The 15,166-nt window shown below is 34.5% G+C and overlaps 1 protein-coding gene across 2 annotated transcripts in view; it reads left to right on the top strand.

Annotated features, from left to right (window-relative positions):
• Rfwd2 (ring finger and WD repeat domain 2, E3 ubiquitin protein ligase) overlaps positions 1-15,166 on the top strand; it is a gene marked incomplete at its 5' end in the record, with an annotated part of 196,761 nt that overhangs the window by 155,794 nt on the left and 25,801 nt on the right. For both annotated transcript variants that reach the window (XM_013520966.1, XM_013520960.1), the window contains 3 exon segments: positions 4,238-4,355; positions 8,640-8,764; positions 9,979-10,139. In XM_013520966.1, coding sequence (XP_013376420.1) covers positions 4,238-4,355; positions 8,640-8,764; positions 9,979-10,139 — 404 coding nt within the window.

Raw genomic sequence — 15,166 nt, 5'->3', positions numbered from 1 at the left:
AAAAAAAAAAAAAAAAAAAAAAAAAAAAAAACAACTACCAAAAATATAATAGCTTGCGGTAGCTACAAAAGATTATTCAACCAGGCTTCATAATCCTTCATTAATAGCTCATTCCTATAAGTGCTCTTCATCTCTGGGGTTAATACTTCAAAGATATTTTCTCTTTTTCTTTAAAGCATAGAAAGTATTTGTATTTTATTTTGATTTTTTTAAGGGGGTGATAAAAAGACATAGAAAGTACCTTCGTTTGTCCACAGGAAGTAGAATTTGATTTGAATTGTGGAGAGTAAAGGAAAATGTGAGAGAAAATGTGAAGGTGTGTGACTTCACAATTGTGCAGCAGAGTAAGCGTGAAGTTGCACTCACCTTTGAAATGCTGCACTGTAGATTTCCCCCAGACTCAGGCCTCCTGAACAGTGTGTCAGTCACTCTGCTCTCACAGTGTAAACCCTGAGAAAGAGAGGAAGTAGTTCTGGATGCTAACACATCTACTTAATTACTTCTTTTTTCTTTTCTTTTTTCTTTTTTTTTTTTTTTGAATACACTATGTTGCAAAATTATTAGAAAATGGAAAAGAAAGTGAGTATGACACTAGGATACAGCAAAATCAGCCATCAATTAGACACCCCCATGATGAGTGTCACAAAAGCTCTTGTCGAGTTCAAGAATGATGTGAAGTGTTCAGGGAAAGAACAGACAGGCTGCGCCCCTCTGTCCTGCATAAATTCAAGATGTCACACAAAGCTTTGGTTTCTAGCAGTAACATGGAATTACATCTATCTGTGTCCTACTGAACAAACTCTTAAAGCCACTTTGACATAAATTTGTTGTACCTGCATAAAAGATCCTGAGTGACTTGAACATACATTCATGTTCCCTTTCCTGGTCTCCTGACCCCACTTTCATATAAAAGGCCTCCCCTCTCTTCTCACTAGGATGACAAACTGAGTAGGTTTGATCCATCCAATGTCATTTTTAGCATGAATTGCATCAAATAACTGCCATGACTCAAAAGGTTGGGAGCAAGGGGTAGATGAGAGACAAGAAACCAGGATCAGACACTCATTACCCAATGTATTCTATTGCATTTGTCCCATTTCAACATAGTGAGGGAGGTTTATGTTGATCTCACAGCATGCAAACAACCTCTCCCCCCAAGCACTTCATCACTACTGCAGCAGGGCAGGACACTGGCTCCTGGAGCCACAGAGAGACCCTTATGGATCTCCCTGGAATGATTTCCCTGGAAGAATGTTGAAAGGTTCAAAATTTTGGTCCCTGCTGCATATAACCATTCTTGCACAGCAGGCACAAAAGTATTGTTCTTAAAACTCAGCCTTACCAACTCACTTTTTTTTTTTTTTTTTTTTTAATAAAAACACATACACTCTGTTGTGCATTGTAAAGCCAGACCAGTGGTTGCAAACCTGTGGCATGCATGCTATTTAGTTCTCTGGTTTTTTGTCTTGTTCGACAAAAGATGTTAATGTATGAGTTTTTTCTAAACTAAAACCTCAGTATTGAGGTTTAATTGCAGTGTTGACACTTGGCGATAAGTAAGAGTATCTGGGCTTGCAGTTTGGACATTCATCTCTAAAAGGCTTGCCATGATTGGCTGCTAGGCTAACCTAGCAAAGGATGGATCAGATATGTAAAGCAAGCCCCATGCCCTAGGGTTAGACAACCATCACCTAACCTTGCCTTCCTTTCTGGGCCTTTGACCTGGCCCAGTCTCTTGTAACTTCTCTGTACTACCTTTTCCTGTTTAGACTAATTTCCAGTCTTCCGGTAGAAAGTCATGAGACAACCACTTTAAAACCTAGTCTCCTATGAAACATTTTCAAGGTGGAAAGGGTTTCAAGGGGGTATTAAAGTAGAAGACTCAGCTGTAATTGGCAGAAATAATATCTATTCATTTAGATAGGGTGTGCTCTCCAAATGTTTGCTCTCCATAGTGATAAAAACAAAAGTATTCCTGCTGTGTAGATCTGGAGTTGCTGCCCATTTATTCTTGAGATGCTTTTGTACCTGAGAACATAGTGCAGGCATGAGGGCCTTAGATTAAAATATACAAATCAATGAAGCCAGAATATTTATTTCACGAAAACAAGATGCACAAGATACATCATTCACACAAAGTGCTGTTGGCGTCCTGGGGAAAGTGGGTGCAGTTATCCAAAGAAGGAAATAAATAAAATCACACTGACCCCAAAAGGGATGGAAGTGAGTTAGGAACAGCAGGTCTGCAGCCATTTTCCCAATCACACTTTTTGCCTATCATTACAACCCATTGCTTAAAGTAGTTCCCAACGTCACATCCCAAGACTAGGGTGTAAGGAAAGATTACTTTCTGATTATTCAGCAAGAGTGGTTACGTTGCTTAGTTATGGTTTTCACTTCTATTAAACAAAGCCCATTCATTTATTCCAAAATTGTTCTTTTCTAATAGCTGTTAAAAAGCCATTGCCATAGAACAGGTGGCTATGTCTTTAATTACCATTTCTTTTAGGACATATGGACACTTAAAAAACAATTAAAATTCCATTTGCTGAACAATGTAGAGTTTTATAATAACATATATTTGAAAAAAAATTTAAATCTTAAGGGACTAAATGAAAAATCACCTTACCCATGACCTTATAAATTTAAGCTTACAGACATCCAAACCTACCTTCGGCTATGTACTCCAAAAACTTGTAAAAAAAATCCATTAAACAGTAAATACTGTTTTTATTTATCTAAAAGTAATATATCAACCATAATATTTTTAAATATATCTATTTACTGGAACTATCTTCTATGTAATACTGAGGGACATCAAGTGAGATACAGTGATAAACAGGAAAAGTTCTCTGCTTCTGTGGTGCTTACATTGAAGTATAGGAATCAGCAAAAACAAATATACCATAAATAAGTGTGAATTAAATTTCCCTCCTAATTTCCTTGAGCCACAAATAGTTTAAGTTAATTTCCATGTTTGTATCAGTTCTAAAATGTTACCTTTTACTGACTTTTATGTTTATTGTACATCATTGGGAAAGATAGTCTATGTGAATGTAGGTTTTTAAATGATTTTTAATGTGTTGAGATTCATTTTGTGTCCTACCATGTGATATTGAGAAGAATATGCATTCTGCAGTTTTTGAATGACATACTCTATAGATACCCATTAGGTCTGTTTGTCCTAGATTGTAGTTTAATTCTGTTGTTTCTTTGTTGATTTCTTATCTGGATAATTTGTACATTGTTGAAAGTTTAAAAAGTGCTCTTCTGGTACTTTGTTGGAATCTGTTCTTCCCTTTAGGTCTGTTAATATTTACTTCATAAATTTATGTGCTGTGATATTGGGTGCACATATAATTATAAGTTCTATTTCCTCTTTATCAAATTGACCCCTTTATTACTATATAGTGACCTTTGTCTCTTTTTACTGCTTTTGATTTAAAGTCTATTTTATCTGAAACAAGTATGGCTAATTCTGCATTCTTTCAGATGCCCTTTGCAAAAAATAAATTTTTCAGTCTTTTCCAACATTCAATCTGTGAATGTCATTAGAGGTAAATGAGTTTCTTGTAAGCACCATATATTTAGGTCTTAGCCATTGGGGTCTGCTCAGTATTGCATTTCACTGGCCTGGCACTGCCAGGCAAAGTCCTGTGATTATTTTGTTCTGTTTCCAAGGGATGGGGACTTTCTCTGCATTGTACTGAGCAAGTTTGGAGAAGGGGTGGTGGAAGCGATTACTTGGCCACCAGTCCTACTGTGGTTGTCAGGCTCAGTCCGGAGGCACTAGCCAGGGGACAGAGATTGTAGGGCCCTGTTCAATACTGGATTGCATTGTGATGGGCCACTTACTGGTTTTAAGTCTAAAGTCTGGACCTGATTCCCTCTTCCTTGGCTTCTCTTCACATGGTAGTGTTTAAAGTTCAGGTAGAGGTTCCCACACAACTCTTTTCTTTTCTTTCTCTTTCTTCAGTGTGGTTTTTCTTATTGTTAAGTAAAAACTGGGGTCTATGGTGTCTCATTTGGTTTCTTTAGCTCTTCCAAAGGTAATTTCCTACATGAATAGTTCAAGTTGATGTCTGGAGGGTCTTACTCTGCTGCCATAATGCTCTACCTTGCTGTTAGAGATTTGATATTGTCTGTGAAACATTTGATGAAAAATACTGAGGCCGCTTGTTAGCTTTGCTTTCTATTTCTTCATTTACTATCTTTATCCCATTTTGTTTTGTTTTAGATCACTGTGTCCACTACTATGATCTTCGTAACACTAAACAGCCAATCATGGTATTCAAGGGACACCGAAAAGCAGTGTCTTATGCAAAGTTTGTGAGTGGTGAGGAAATTGTCTCTGCGTGAGTATTACTCTCCTCAGAGGATGAGCTTAATACAGAACTGTCATCATTTGACAGTTTGTAAAGTCACTATCAGTGTATGTAAAGAATAACATTGGGTCGTATGCATTTTTTCTTAAATGGTAGATACTTATATCTTTTCCCAGTAAAGTACCTGTATATTCTGATCAGTATTGCTCACTTGTATATATTTGAATAAAACCCTGTAAATACCAGTTTTTAATGTGGCCCTTATTATCTAATACTCCTACATTTAATTTTATTTGAACTTTAAATTGAATTTCACTTAGTGTTTCTCCTGAAGAACAATGTAGTTGATGCAATAGAATGAGAAGTATTTTAATTATTAAAGTCAACTGATGTTACAGTATATCTAATTATAGTGCAGCAGTAAAATTTTCAGTTTTAAATAATTTTTTGATTTGTATATTGACATTGTTTTCTCTGATTTCACCATGATTTTTTTATATCTAGGTCGCTGGTCCATTTTTATTTGATATTGGCACAGGGTGAAAGATACAAGTCCAGATTCATTCTCCTGTGAATAACCAGGCTTTTCAGCACCATGTATTAAAGAGGCTGTCTTTTTTAGTTTATGTTTTTGCCCCATTTGTCAAAAATCAGATGGCTGAAGAAGCATGGGTTCTCCTGCATCCTCAGTTCCATTCTATTGGTTAGCATGTCTATTTTTGTGCCAGTATCACTGTTTTTATTGCTGTAGCTTTATAGTATAACTTGAAATTAGAATTATAATACCTCTGTTTTGTTCTTCTTGATCAGGATTGCTTTGTCTATTTTGGGTCTTTCCTGGTTCTATATACATTTAAGGATTTATTTTTAAGGATTTTTTTGTAGAACTAGAAAAAAGTTCTATAATGAATGCTGCTGATATTTTCATTGGAATTACATTAAACCCATAGGTCATTTTTTGTAATATGGCCATTTTGGCTTTCTGTATCTAGGACATTTTCCTAATGTCCTCTTCAATCTCTTTTTTTCAGAGTGCTGTACCTATTGGTAGAGGTCTTCTACTTCCTTCAATAGGTTACTTGTTTAATATTTTTGGAAGTTATTATGAATGGGATTGTTTTCATTTCTTTTTCAGTGGGTTAATTGCTAGTGTACAGGAATGTTAATTGATTTTTGTGTGTTGATTTTGTTTTGTTTTTGTCTTTTTGAGACAGTATCTCGCTGTGCAGTTCAGGCTGACCTTGAGCTCACTTTGTAGCCCAAGGTAACCTGGAACTCACAGTGATCCTCTTGCCTCAGCCTCCTGAGTGCTGGAATTACAGACGTGCACCACCACATCTGGCTTATTTTTTTATGTATTTTTTAATTTTTTGTGTGTCAATTTTGTGTAATGCTGAACTAGTTCTAACAACCTTCGTTCAGATTTTTGTGCCTTCTATGTAAAAGATCATGTCATCTGCAAATACAGATAGTTTGACTTCTTATTTGTATCCATTTTATTTATCTTCCTAGCTTGTTCTGGCTAAAGTTTTTGAGTACTATACTTAACAGAGTGGTGAGATTTGTTTATTTCTGATTTTAGAGGGAATACTTTGTTTTTCCCCATTTCGTATGATACTGGCAGTGAGTTTGTCATAAATGGCTTTTATGTTTGAGGTAGGGACCTTCTATACCTATTTTCATCAGAGGTTTTATCGTGAATTGATTCTGAATTTTGTGAAAGGCTTTTTCTGCATCTGTTGAGGTCATGGTGTAATTTTTATCCTTTTGTGTATATGGTGTATTACATTTACAAATGTGTGTATGTTGAATGATCCTTGTATCCCTGGGTGAAACCTACTTGGTCATGATATATGAGCTTCTTAATGATTTACTGCATTCTATTTGTAAATACCGTATGAAGGATTTTTGCATCTATGTTCATTAAATAAGTTGGCCTGTAATTTTCTTTTTTTTATTGTTGAATCTTTGTCTGATTTTTGGTAGCAGAGTAATACTAGCTTTAAGGAATGAATTTGCCAGTGTTTCTTCTTCCTTTTCAATTTCTGAGAAGAGGCTGAGGAGTATTGGCATTAGTTCTTCCCTTAAGTTCTGGTAAATTTAAATAGTGAATCTGTTTATTCCTGGGCTTAGTTATAAATATGTTTTGACTATCTAAAGTGGTTATCTATACCTGCCCCCGTCTACACTAAAATATTGAAATATGAGCTTGTAGTTGTCTTTTTCACTTTGCTTGATGGTGTTAGTGAGGTATACAACTCTCAGTTATCAAAATAAGCTCTTCTGCTAGCATAGGTAGTATCATTTTTTTGGTTATCCATCTCTTAATTCTCTTAACTTTATATTGCTCATTCTTAATGTCTCTTTTATATTTACTGTTCTCAAATTTAGTGATACATTCTTTTTTAGTTTCTTGTCTCTTAGATCATTAGTGCCACTACCTTATTTTTGGTATCTCTCACCACATCTACTTCCATACTGGTTGCTCTAATTGAGAACTTGGTAATTTGAATTGGTTTAGCAAGGTGATATGAATTGAATTACAAAAAGGACAAAAAATTAATTGACAACTGAGCTTTCTCAGGGGAAGTAATGTGGGTAGTAAGTTTACAAATTCAAATTAAATCAAAAAGAATCCCATTTTTAGGAATAAATATAATAGGCAATAAATAAATATTATGAGGATGTAAATATCGATGTTATATGGCAAAAATGTTTTTCTTCAATTTCAGATTGACAAATATTCAATCACTTTGATTCAGTTAATTGAAATACATGTGTACTTAATTGAATTGGAAGTCTTCATTGATGTTATTAAAATGAACATGTAATATATATTGTCACCATTCTGCTGTCTTAGATTTTATAAATCACAATGGTTTTTTTTTTTTTTCTTGGACAGATTTTGAAGCTTGGAGATATTAGGAACAAATTCATTCATCTATAAGCATATTTGGAAATACTAGAATTAATACTTAAATATATTTTAAAATATAGACTAAATGGGTATTCACTGTAACATTACTGAGCAAAACAAAACTAATGCTGAAAAGTAGATGTTATGTTGAAAAATTTGTGAGAAACACTGGAGAAATGTAGAGTTAGGTGTTTGGACTCTGAAATCAGACAGTTTTGAGTGTTGGCTGTGCTTTACTAGCTTTGATACCTTGAAAATATCTTAAAACTTCTAAATTTCAGTTTTGTAAATCTTAAAATCGAGCTAATAGTACTCATGCTGTGAATTCTTAACTAAAATCTTTAGCATGGTATCCTATTCAATGAATGTTAGAGGGGCTGGGTATTTAGCTCAGTGGCACAGCGCCTGCCTGGCAAGCGCGAGGTCATGAGTTCAGTTCCCGGTACCGGAAAAAAAAAAAAAACAACAATGTTAGAGTAAGAAATAATTTGGGTTTTTTTTGTGGTCAGTAATAAGTACATTCAAACTTTTACAGAAAAGTGTAAAACAAGTTAGTCAGTGCAGGAAGCCATTTACAGAATTTTATGCATAGTATGTCCCATTTTTGTAACAGAAAGAGAAAAAATAATGGCATTGTGTGAAAATCCTAAACTTGCCTGTGTTATGGTGAGATCACCTGTGATTTTTATACAAAATCACTTGTTACATAACTGCATTTGTAAATTCTATCAGCAAGGTAAAGTACTTCATATACACATAGACTTTTCCATCTTGTCCTTCACCTGTAGGAATAACTAAGCTGCAAAAATAGTTTGTATTCAGTATGCCAAAATAACTAAACAGTTCAAAGGTAAATCAAATCCAGAGGAACAAGTACATCTCTAGAATTAAACACATTTTCCAATAGAGCTTTCTCATTGCTGGTTTATGATGATATGGTGGTATTGATGCCCTTCATGTTTAGGAATCATGTCCTACATACCTAAGCATTGTCGAAAGCATTTTAAATAATTTTAATTTTCAGAGGTTCTCATTAGATTCATTTAATTCTATAAATAATAATCATTGTATTTCATATTTAATTTTTTGTTTGATTGGTTTTTTTTGTTTTGTTTTTTCTCTGGTACCGGGAATCGAACTCATGACATTGTGTTTGCCAGGCAGGCGCTGTGCCGCTGAGCTGAATCCCCAGCCCCTTCATATTTAATTGATGACAAAGCTGAGACCAGTGTTTTCATAACTTGTCCAGGGTTAAAAACAAATTATTAGCAGATTGAACATTCTAATGTAGACAGTTCGGCTCCAGAGTCTAGTTTTGGATTGCCTTAATAATTAGTAGTGATGTGTTTCATGCCATGAAGTCTTAAATATGTTGTAACTCTTTGTGTTTATCTCAGCTCAACAGACAGCCAGCTAAAACTGTGGAATGTAGGAAAGCCATACTGTCTGCGTTCCTTCAAGGGTCATATCAATGAAAAAAACTTTGTAGGCCTCGCTTCCAATGGAGATTATATAGCTTGTGGTAAGCAAAACCATCTTTTAAAGGAATTTTTTTTTTTTTCTGATACCAGGAATTGAACTCATGTCATGACCTCAAGCTTGTCAGGCAGGCACTTATGCCACTGAGCTATATCCCCAGCCCCTAAAGGAACTTTTTAACAGATATGTCACTGCATTTGAATTCAGTGGAAAAATGATCTGTGCACTTTGTATAGAAGGTAATGCATAGATACATTTGATGCCTTAGCACTATGAATTTATTCTCAAGTTGTACTGTTTTAGTCTGTCTTTTTTAAAAAATTAAGCATAATGAGTCTAAATACCTGAATATTATAAGATTTCCAACCATGTTTTGTGGTTTTTCTCTATTACAATATAATTTCTATACGTTTATGTAGAAGACAAAAATTAATTTTTGCAAATAATATGGCAAAAAAAATTTTTTTTCTTAAGTTTGATATTAATTTCCCCCTATCTAGTGTTCTCTTCATTAAGCAATCCAAGTTGCATTGATCTGTTATTTTAGGGCTTTTTTTAGTAGATAATTTATACAACTTTAAATTAAAAGTAAAAAATAAAATTTGATATCATTCAAATGTTCTAAGATACCTAATGAGCTTTTGTCAATACTGTTAAATATCTTGACTTTCATTTAATAAATTATATTCTCTCCACATGTGTGAATTTAAACACTACTGAAGTAAATGTGTAGCACGGTTGCTCTATCTTGATAGACTGCTTAGAAATACAGGTTTTATAGGCTACTCACCCTGTAGAGTAAAGCTTTAACTGGGAAATGGAAAATAGCATAGGTTATTCAAATCTTTCTAAGTACTGTACTACAACTTCAGTTTTCCTCTTAACATAGGAATCTTTCCAATATGATTTAGAATTATTATAACTAATTTCTGATTCTATAGACCTCTGCTCTCAGCAATTTTATATGGTAATTTCAGTCTTAGAATTGTCAATATTGTTGCATCTTTTTAGGCAAGTGCTATACAACTAAGCTACATCTCCATCCCTGGTTATTTCTCTAGGTTAGTAAGTCATAGTCTTTATCCAAGAATCATTTTCTCACCTGGTTTTTACTTAGTCCTATGATCTAGTCTTTCAAAGACCTTAAAATATTATTGGTTTCCTTAACTAACACTTAGAGTTATAATTGCTACTTGGGTGATACTCTAATTTGAAGTTCTCCCATTCTCTGAAATTATTTTTATGATTTATTTTTAGGAAGTGAAAACAACTCCCTCTACCTGTATTATAAAGGACTTTCTAAGACTTTGTTAACTTTTAAGTTTGATACAGTCAAAAGTGTTCTGGATAAAGACCGAAAAGAAGATGATACAAATGAATTTGTCAGTGCTGTGTGCTGGAGGGCACTACCAGATGGAGTAAGTTTTCATATGTTTTTTTCCCCTTTTTTCTTATTATTTAATATAATGCTTTACATATATACAGAGTTCTTAAGTTTTTTTAAAAATATTGTATATATATTGGGGGGGCTTAAATTTTGTACTGTCAGAAAAGAATGGGATTTTTAGGTAGCAGTTGAAATACCACTAATGCAGCAATATTGTCCTAACATGATGTCCCTTCTGTGTACCCAAAGGGCTGTGTACATGCCTCCGCTACAAGCATTGTCTCTGTGTCTCTCTCATAAGACTGGGAATTCTTCTGCTGTGTGCCATTTTCCTTAAGTCCATGCAGTATGTGCTGAAAAAGTATTCCACTGAGGTTGCATTTTAATAAGCAAAACAAACAGCATGATGGTGCACACCTGTAATCCCAACACCCTAGAGGCTGAGACAGGAGGCTCACCATGAATTCAAAACCAGCCTAGGCTACATAGTGAGACCCTGTCTCCAAAAAAAGGGGCAGAACATTTGATGTAGGTAACTAAGATGTGTACCTAGTTAAATATGTGTGTGTACCTAGTTAAATACTATTTCAGGATGGAACTGCTCTCTGCAAATGCACTTACGTAAAATTATTTAAACATACTCAATTTCTTGACACTACTGGGTTGATAAAAATTCTCTTGTTCATACATTTTAAAGTGTAAGGTTTTCCATAAAATATGTGAATAAATACTGCTTTCTACTATCTTGATTTGTGTAAACATTACTTATTTATTAGCATTATCTTTTGAAAAATAGTGCTTTAGGTGCTTACTGAGTTGTTGGGTTTTTTGGTGCTGCTGAAGATATGGAACCCAGGGCCTTGTATAGTGTAAGCATATTTTGTATCACCAGGTTACAACCCAGTCCCTAGTTTTATTTTTGAGGCAAAATTATGACTTGATATTTAATGTAAAATATCTGAGTTCTAGGTACAGTTTAACTTTAGTATATTCCGTTGCTGTCTCACTTACAATTCTGTAACTCAATTCCCAGTTTGGTAATGACCTATTAGGTAGAATTGGACTAAATACATGAGTGGTCATGCGCTGCATCACAGTATTTTGATCAATGATGGACCACTTACATATACAACGGCAGGCCTGAAAATATCCTAAAGTCAAAACAAGAGGAAAGAAAACTGCAGGAGAAGACAAAGAAGAAACCCAAGGAAATTCACAGTGAAGACTGAAGAAGGTTTTGTGGATCTCAACAATTTCCTTAAAAAATTTGAAAATACAGATCTCAGCACTGAAAGGTTGCATTAATACAGAAAAATGTTCATGGTACATCATCTCTTTACAAGCAAATCTGTGGTGAATGAGGCAAACTAAAAATATCTGTGTATGTATTGTTGAAGAGTGGCAGCTCCTCAAGAAGAGCCTCAGGCAGGTCCTCAGGAGAGATTCCAGAGGAGGGAATGGCTAGTACTGGTGGTGACAGCTTCATGTGTGTTATTTCCCTAAAGATCCTCCAGTGACACAGAGGGGAGACACAGAGGTGGAAGACATTGATCATAAATATAGATGTGTAGACCTGGTTCTTACATGTATTTGTCTCTTAAGTTCTTAACAAGAAAGTTTTAAAAAGTTAAAAATGAATAAAATGAAAAAATTAAATAAAAATAGATTTATAGATAGGGATATTAAGAAAGAAAACATTTTTGTGTAGTATAAATCTGTGGTTTAAGAGTTACTACAAGAATTAAACAGTTTGAAAGTATTTAAGGTTTACAAAGTAAAAAATTACCATAGCAAAGGTTAATTTATTATTGAAGAAAAAATTATAAATCTAGTATTACCTAAGGGTATAGGTTTAACAGTCTATAGCAGTATTCACTCACCACTCACTGAATTACTGAGAGTAACTTTCAGTTCTGCAAGCTCTTTAATGGTAATTGCTCTGCACAGATCTACCATTTTTTGAGTTTTTTTAATCATCTTTCACACTGTATTTTTACTGTACCCTTTCTGTATTAGGTATGTTTTCATACATACATACCATTAGTTACAGTTGCCTGCAGTATTCACTACAGTAACGTGCTATACAGGTTTGTACCCTTACTATACCAAATAAATTTGGTGTGTTATAGACTATACCATCTAGGTTTTGTAAGTATATAATATGGTGCTCTCACAAGGACAAAAATACTTAATGATACATTTCTCAGTAAGCAACTTACACTGTTATATGACTGTGCTTATGACTGTATTTTAAGAACAAAAATTTATCTGTAGGTAAGGAAAACAGTACAGGTAAGAATTAGTAGACTAGGAATGTGAGCCTGATTTTGTATCTACTTTTCCCCTGAGAGCGCTTGTTGATTTTGGTGCTGAAAGCACTTAAGGTACCTTCACAGGGGTACACAAATTGGGTCCCAGTATGTATCGTTGTATAAGTGACTAATATTGTTTTAGGCCCCCAAAGGAATGTAGTCCAGGGTAAACTAGTAGAAGATAAGTTTTCACATTTATTCCAGTTCAATTTTATAACAAATCCTGAATTGAGTCAAGGTTACCCTGAAGTTAGGGTCCACAGGATGCAAAATTAAATTTCCCTCAGAAAGAAAATAGCATCGGGGCTGGGGATTTAGCTCAGCAGCACAGTGCCTGCCTGGCAAGCGCAAGGTCGTGAGTTCGATTCCCAGTACCGGGAAAAAAAAAAAAAAGTAGCATCATGTTTTTATTTTTTCAAATTTGCAAATGTTACTAAAGCACAATTAGAAATGAGACATAGGAGAAACAAGGCAATATGAATAAAAACCAGCACAGCAACAATCGGTAGCACCAGATACAGTTTGTCAAACATAGTGTGAAATTAACATGCTTGGGCTGGGAATGTAGCTCAGTGGTACAAGTACCTGCCTGGCAAGGGCAAGGTCTTGAGTTCAATTCCCAGTACCAAAAACAAAAAAACAAAAAAAACAAAAAACATGCTTGTAAGATGAAAGACAAGACTAAAAATTTCATCTGGGAACTGGAAACTATTTTAAAAATTAAAACTGTAGAGCTGAAAATAACACTGTCAGATGCAGAACTCAGTATTTCAATGGAAAACAAAATAGGTAAAAGAAAGAAGTGGTAGATAAGCTAGGAGGAAACATTTAGAAAGAAGCATGGAGAGACGAAAGCAATAAAAAAAATACAGAAAAAAGAGAATCAAGAATATTTGACATAAATTCAGCAGAAGATCTAAAAGAAGAAAAAAGAAATACTCAGGAGCAAAAAATAGAAGGGATTATTGTGGGGGCTGGGGATTTAGCTCAGCGGCAAAAGCGCCTGCCTGGCAAGCGCAAGGTCATGAGTTCGGTTCCCGGGACCGGAGAAAAACCAAAAAAAAAAAAAAAAAAAGAAGGGATTATTGTGGAGAACTTCAGAGTTGATAGAGTTTCACTCAGCCTTTGAACTATAGAATATGACTTAAAACATACAATGTGAATAAAGGTTTAACCTCAACTCTGGACTTTGAATAGACCTACCCTGCCTTGGGTCTGCCTTCTCCTGGTTCTGTTTCTTTGAAATATATTAAGACAAATACAGAACGATACGTGTTAGCTACTAGTTATCTCTAAAGTTTGTTGTAAAGCCCCTTTGATAGTATTGTGTCTAGACTGAGAGAATTGTGACTTGGCATATTAGCCTTTTGTCTATGCCAGTTGAACAATGTAAGAGTGACAGAAAACCAAAGCATGTCACTGTTTTGAAGTAAACCAAATGTATCTCCTCTGTTTCTGGCAGTAGTATGTCTTTTCCCTATGAATGTGGAGAGAGGGCCAGCATTCACGCGAGTGGTTGTTTGGCCTTCTGTTAAAGTTGAAGATATTATCTAGGCTGAATTTCCTATCCTGTAGTCTTTTACAAGGCTGAGTGCTAAATAAAAGCCCTGGCTGGTGGTAAGATACTCAGACTTTGGCACAGCAAGATTGAAATACAAAGAGGGATTTTTTTCCCCTTTAAAACATGTTTCTTTATTTTTTGACAGATATTTATAGGACACTTAATCTATGTGCATATTCTGAAATGATAAAAGCAAACCAGTTAACATAACTATCACCTAACATACCTCTTTTTTATTTTGCATTGAGAATGTTTGAACTCTATTGAAATTCTTGAAATGTAAATTTTTACTAATTGGAGTCAGTGTGCAGTATTGAAAATTTGTAGTACCCTTGATCATTTGCCTTTCCCAATCTCTGATAACCACCATTGTCCTTTCTACTTCACATGAATTTGACGTATTTTACTGCTTATATTGAGAGCATGTAGTTTTGATCTGTGTGTGGCTCATTTCACTTAGCATACTTTCCATTAGTTTCATCAGTATCATTACAAATGACAGAATTTTATCCTTTTTATAGCTAAATAGTATACTGTTATGTGTGCATATTCATTTTCTTCATTCTCTGATCTGCTTATAGATACATAGGTTGATTCTGTATGTTAACTATTGTGAATAATGTTGCAGTGAATACCGGAAGTGCAGATGTGTCTTCAGTATACTAATTTCAGAGCCTTTGGATATGTACTGGGATTGTTAGATCACATAGTGGTTTTGCATGTAGGTTTTAATGAACCTCCATATTGATTTACATTCCCATCAACAGTGTTAACAAGGGTTTTCTTTTCTTCACATCTTCACCAGCACTGACTTTCATCTTTTTTTATGATTGAAATTCCAACAAATGTGAGACAATATCTTATTGTGATTTTAATTGCATTTCCCTCATGATCATTAGGGATGAGTATTTTCCCACCCTGTAGATCCATTGGTTTTATGTTTCCCTTGAGAAATACGTTATTCAGCTCTTTTGCCTATTTTTTGAACTGGATTATTTCCTTACTATTGAGTTGAATTCCTTATATATTTTATCTGAACATGTGTTGCAAATCTTTTCTCATAATTCATAGATTCTCTCATTACCATTGTTTGCTGGTTACACAGAAGCTTTTTAGTTTGGTGCAATTCCATTTGTCTTTTTTTTTGTTTTTATTGCCTCTGTTCTTGAGATTCTATCCAAAACA

This window comes from Chinchilla lanigera, unplaced genomic scaffold (genome assembly GCF_000276665.1).
Source record: "Chinchilla lanigera isolate Chin_1 unplaced genomic scaffold, ChiLan1.0 scaffold00005, whole genome shotgun sequence".
NCBI classification, from domain to species: Eukaryota; Metazoa; Chordata; class Mammalia; order Rodentia; family Chinchillidae; genus Chinchilla; species Chinchilla lanigera.
Note: the sequence above shows the minus strand (reverse complement) of the source record. Positions and strands in the feature narration are given on the sequence as shown.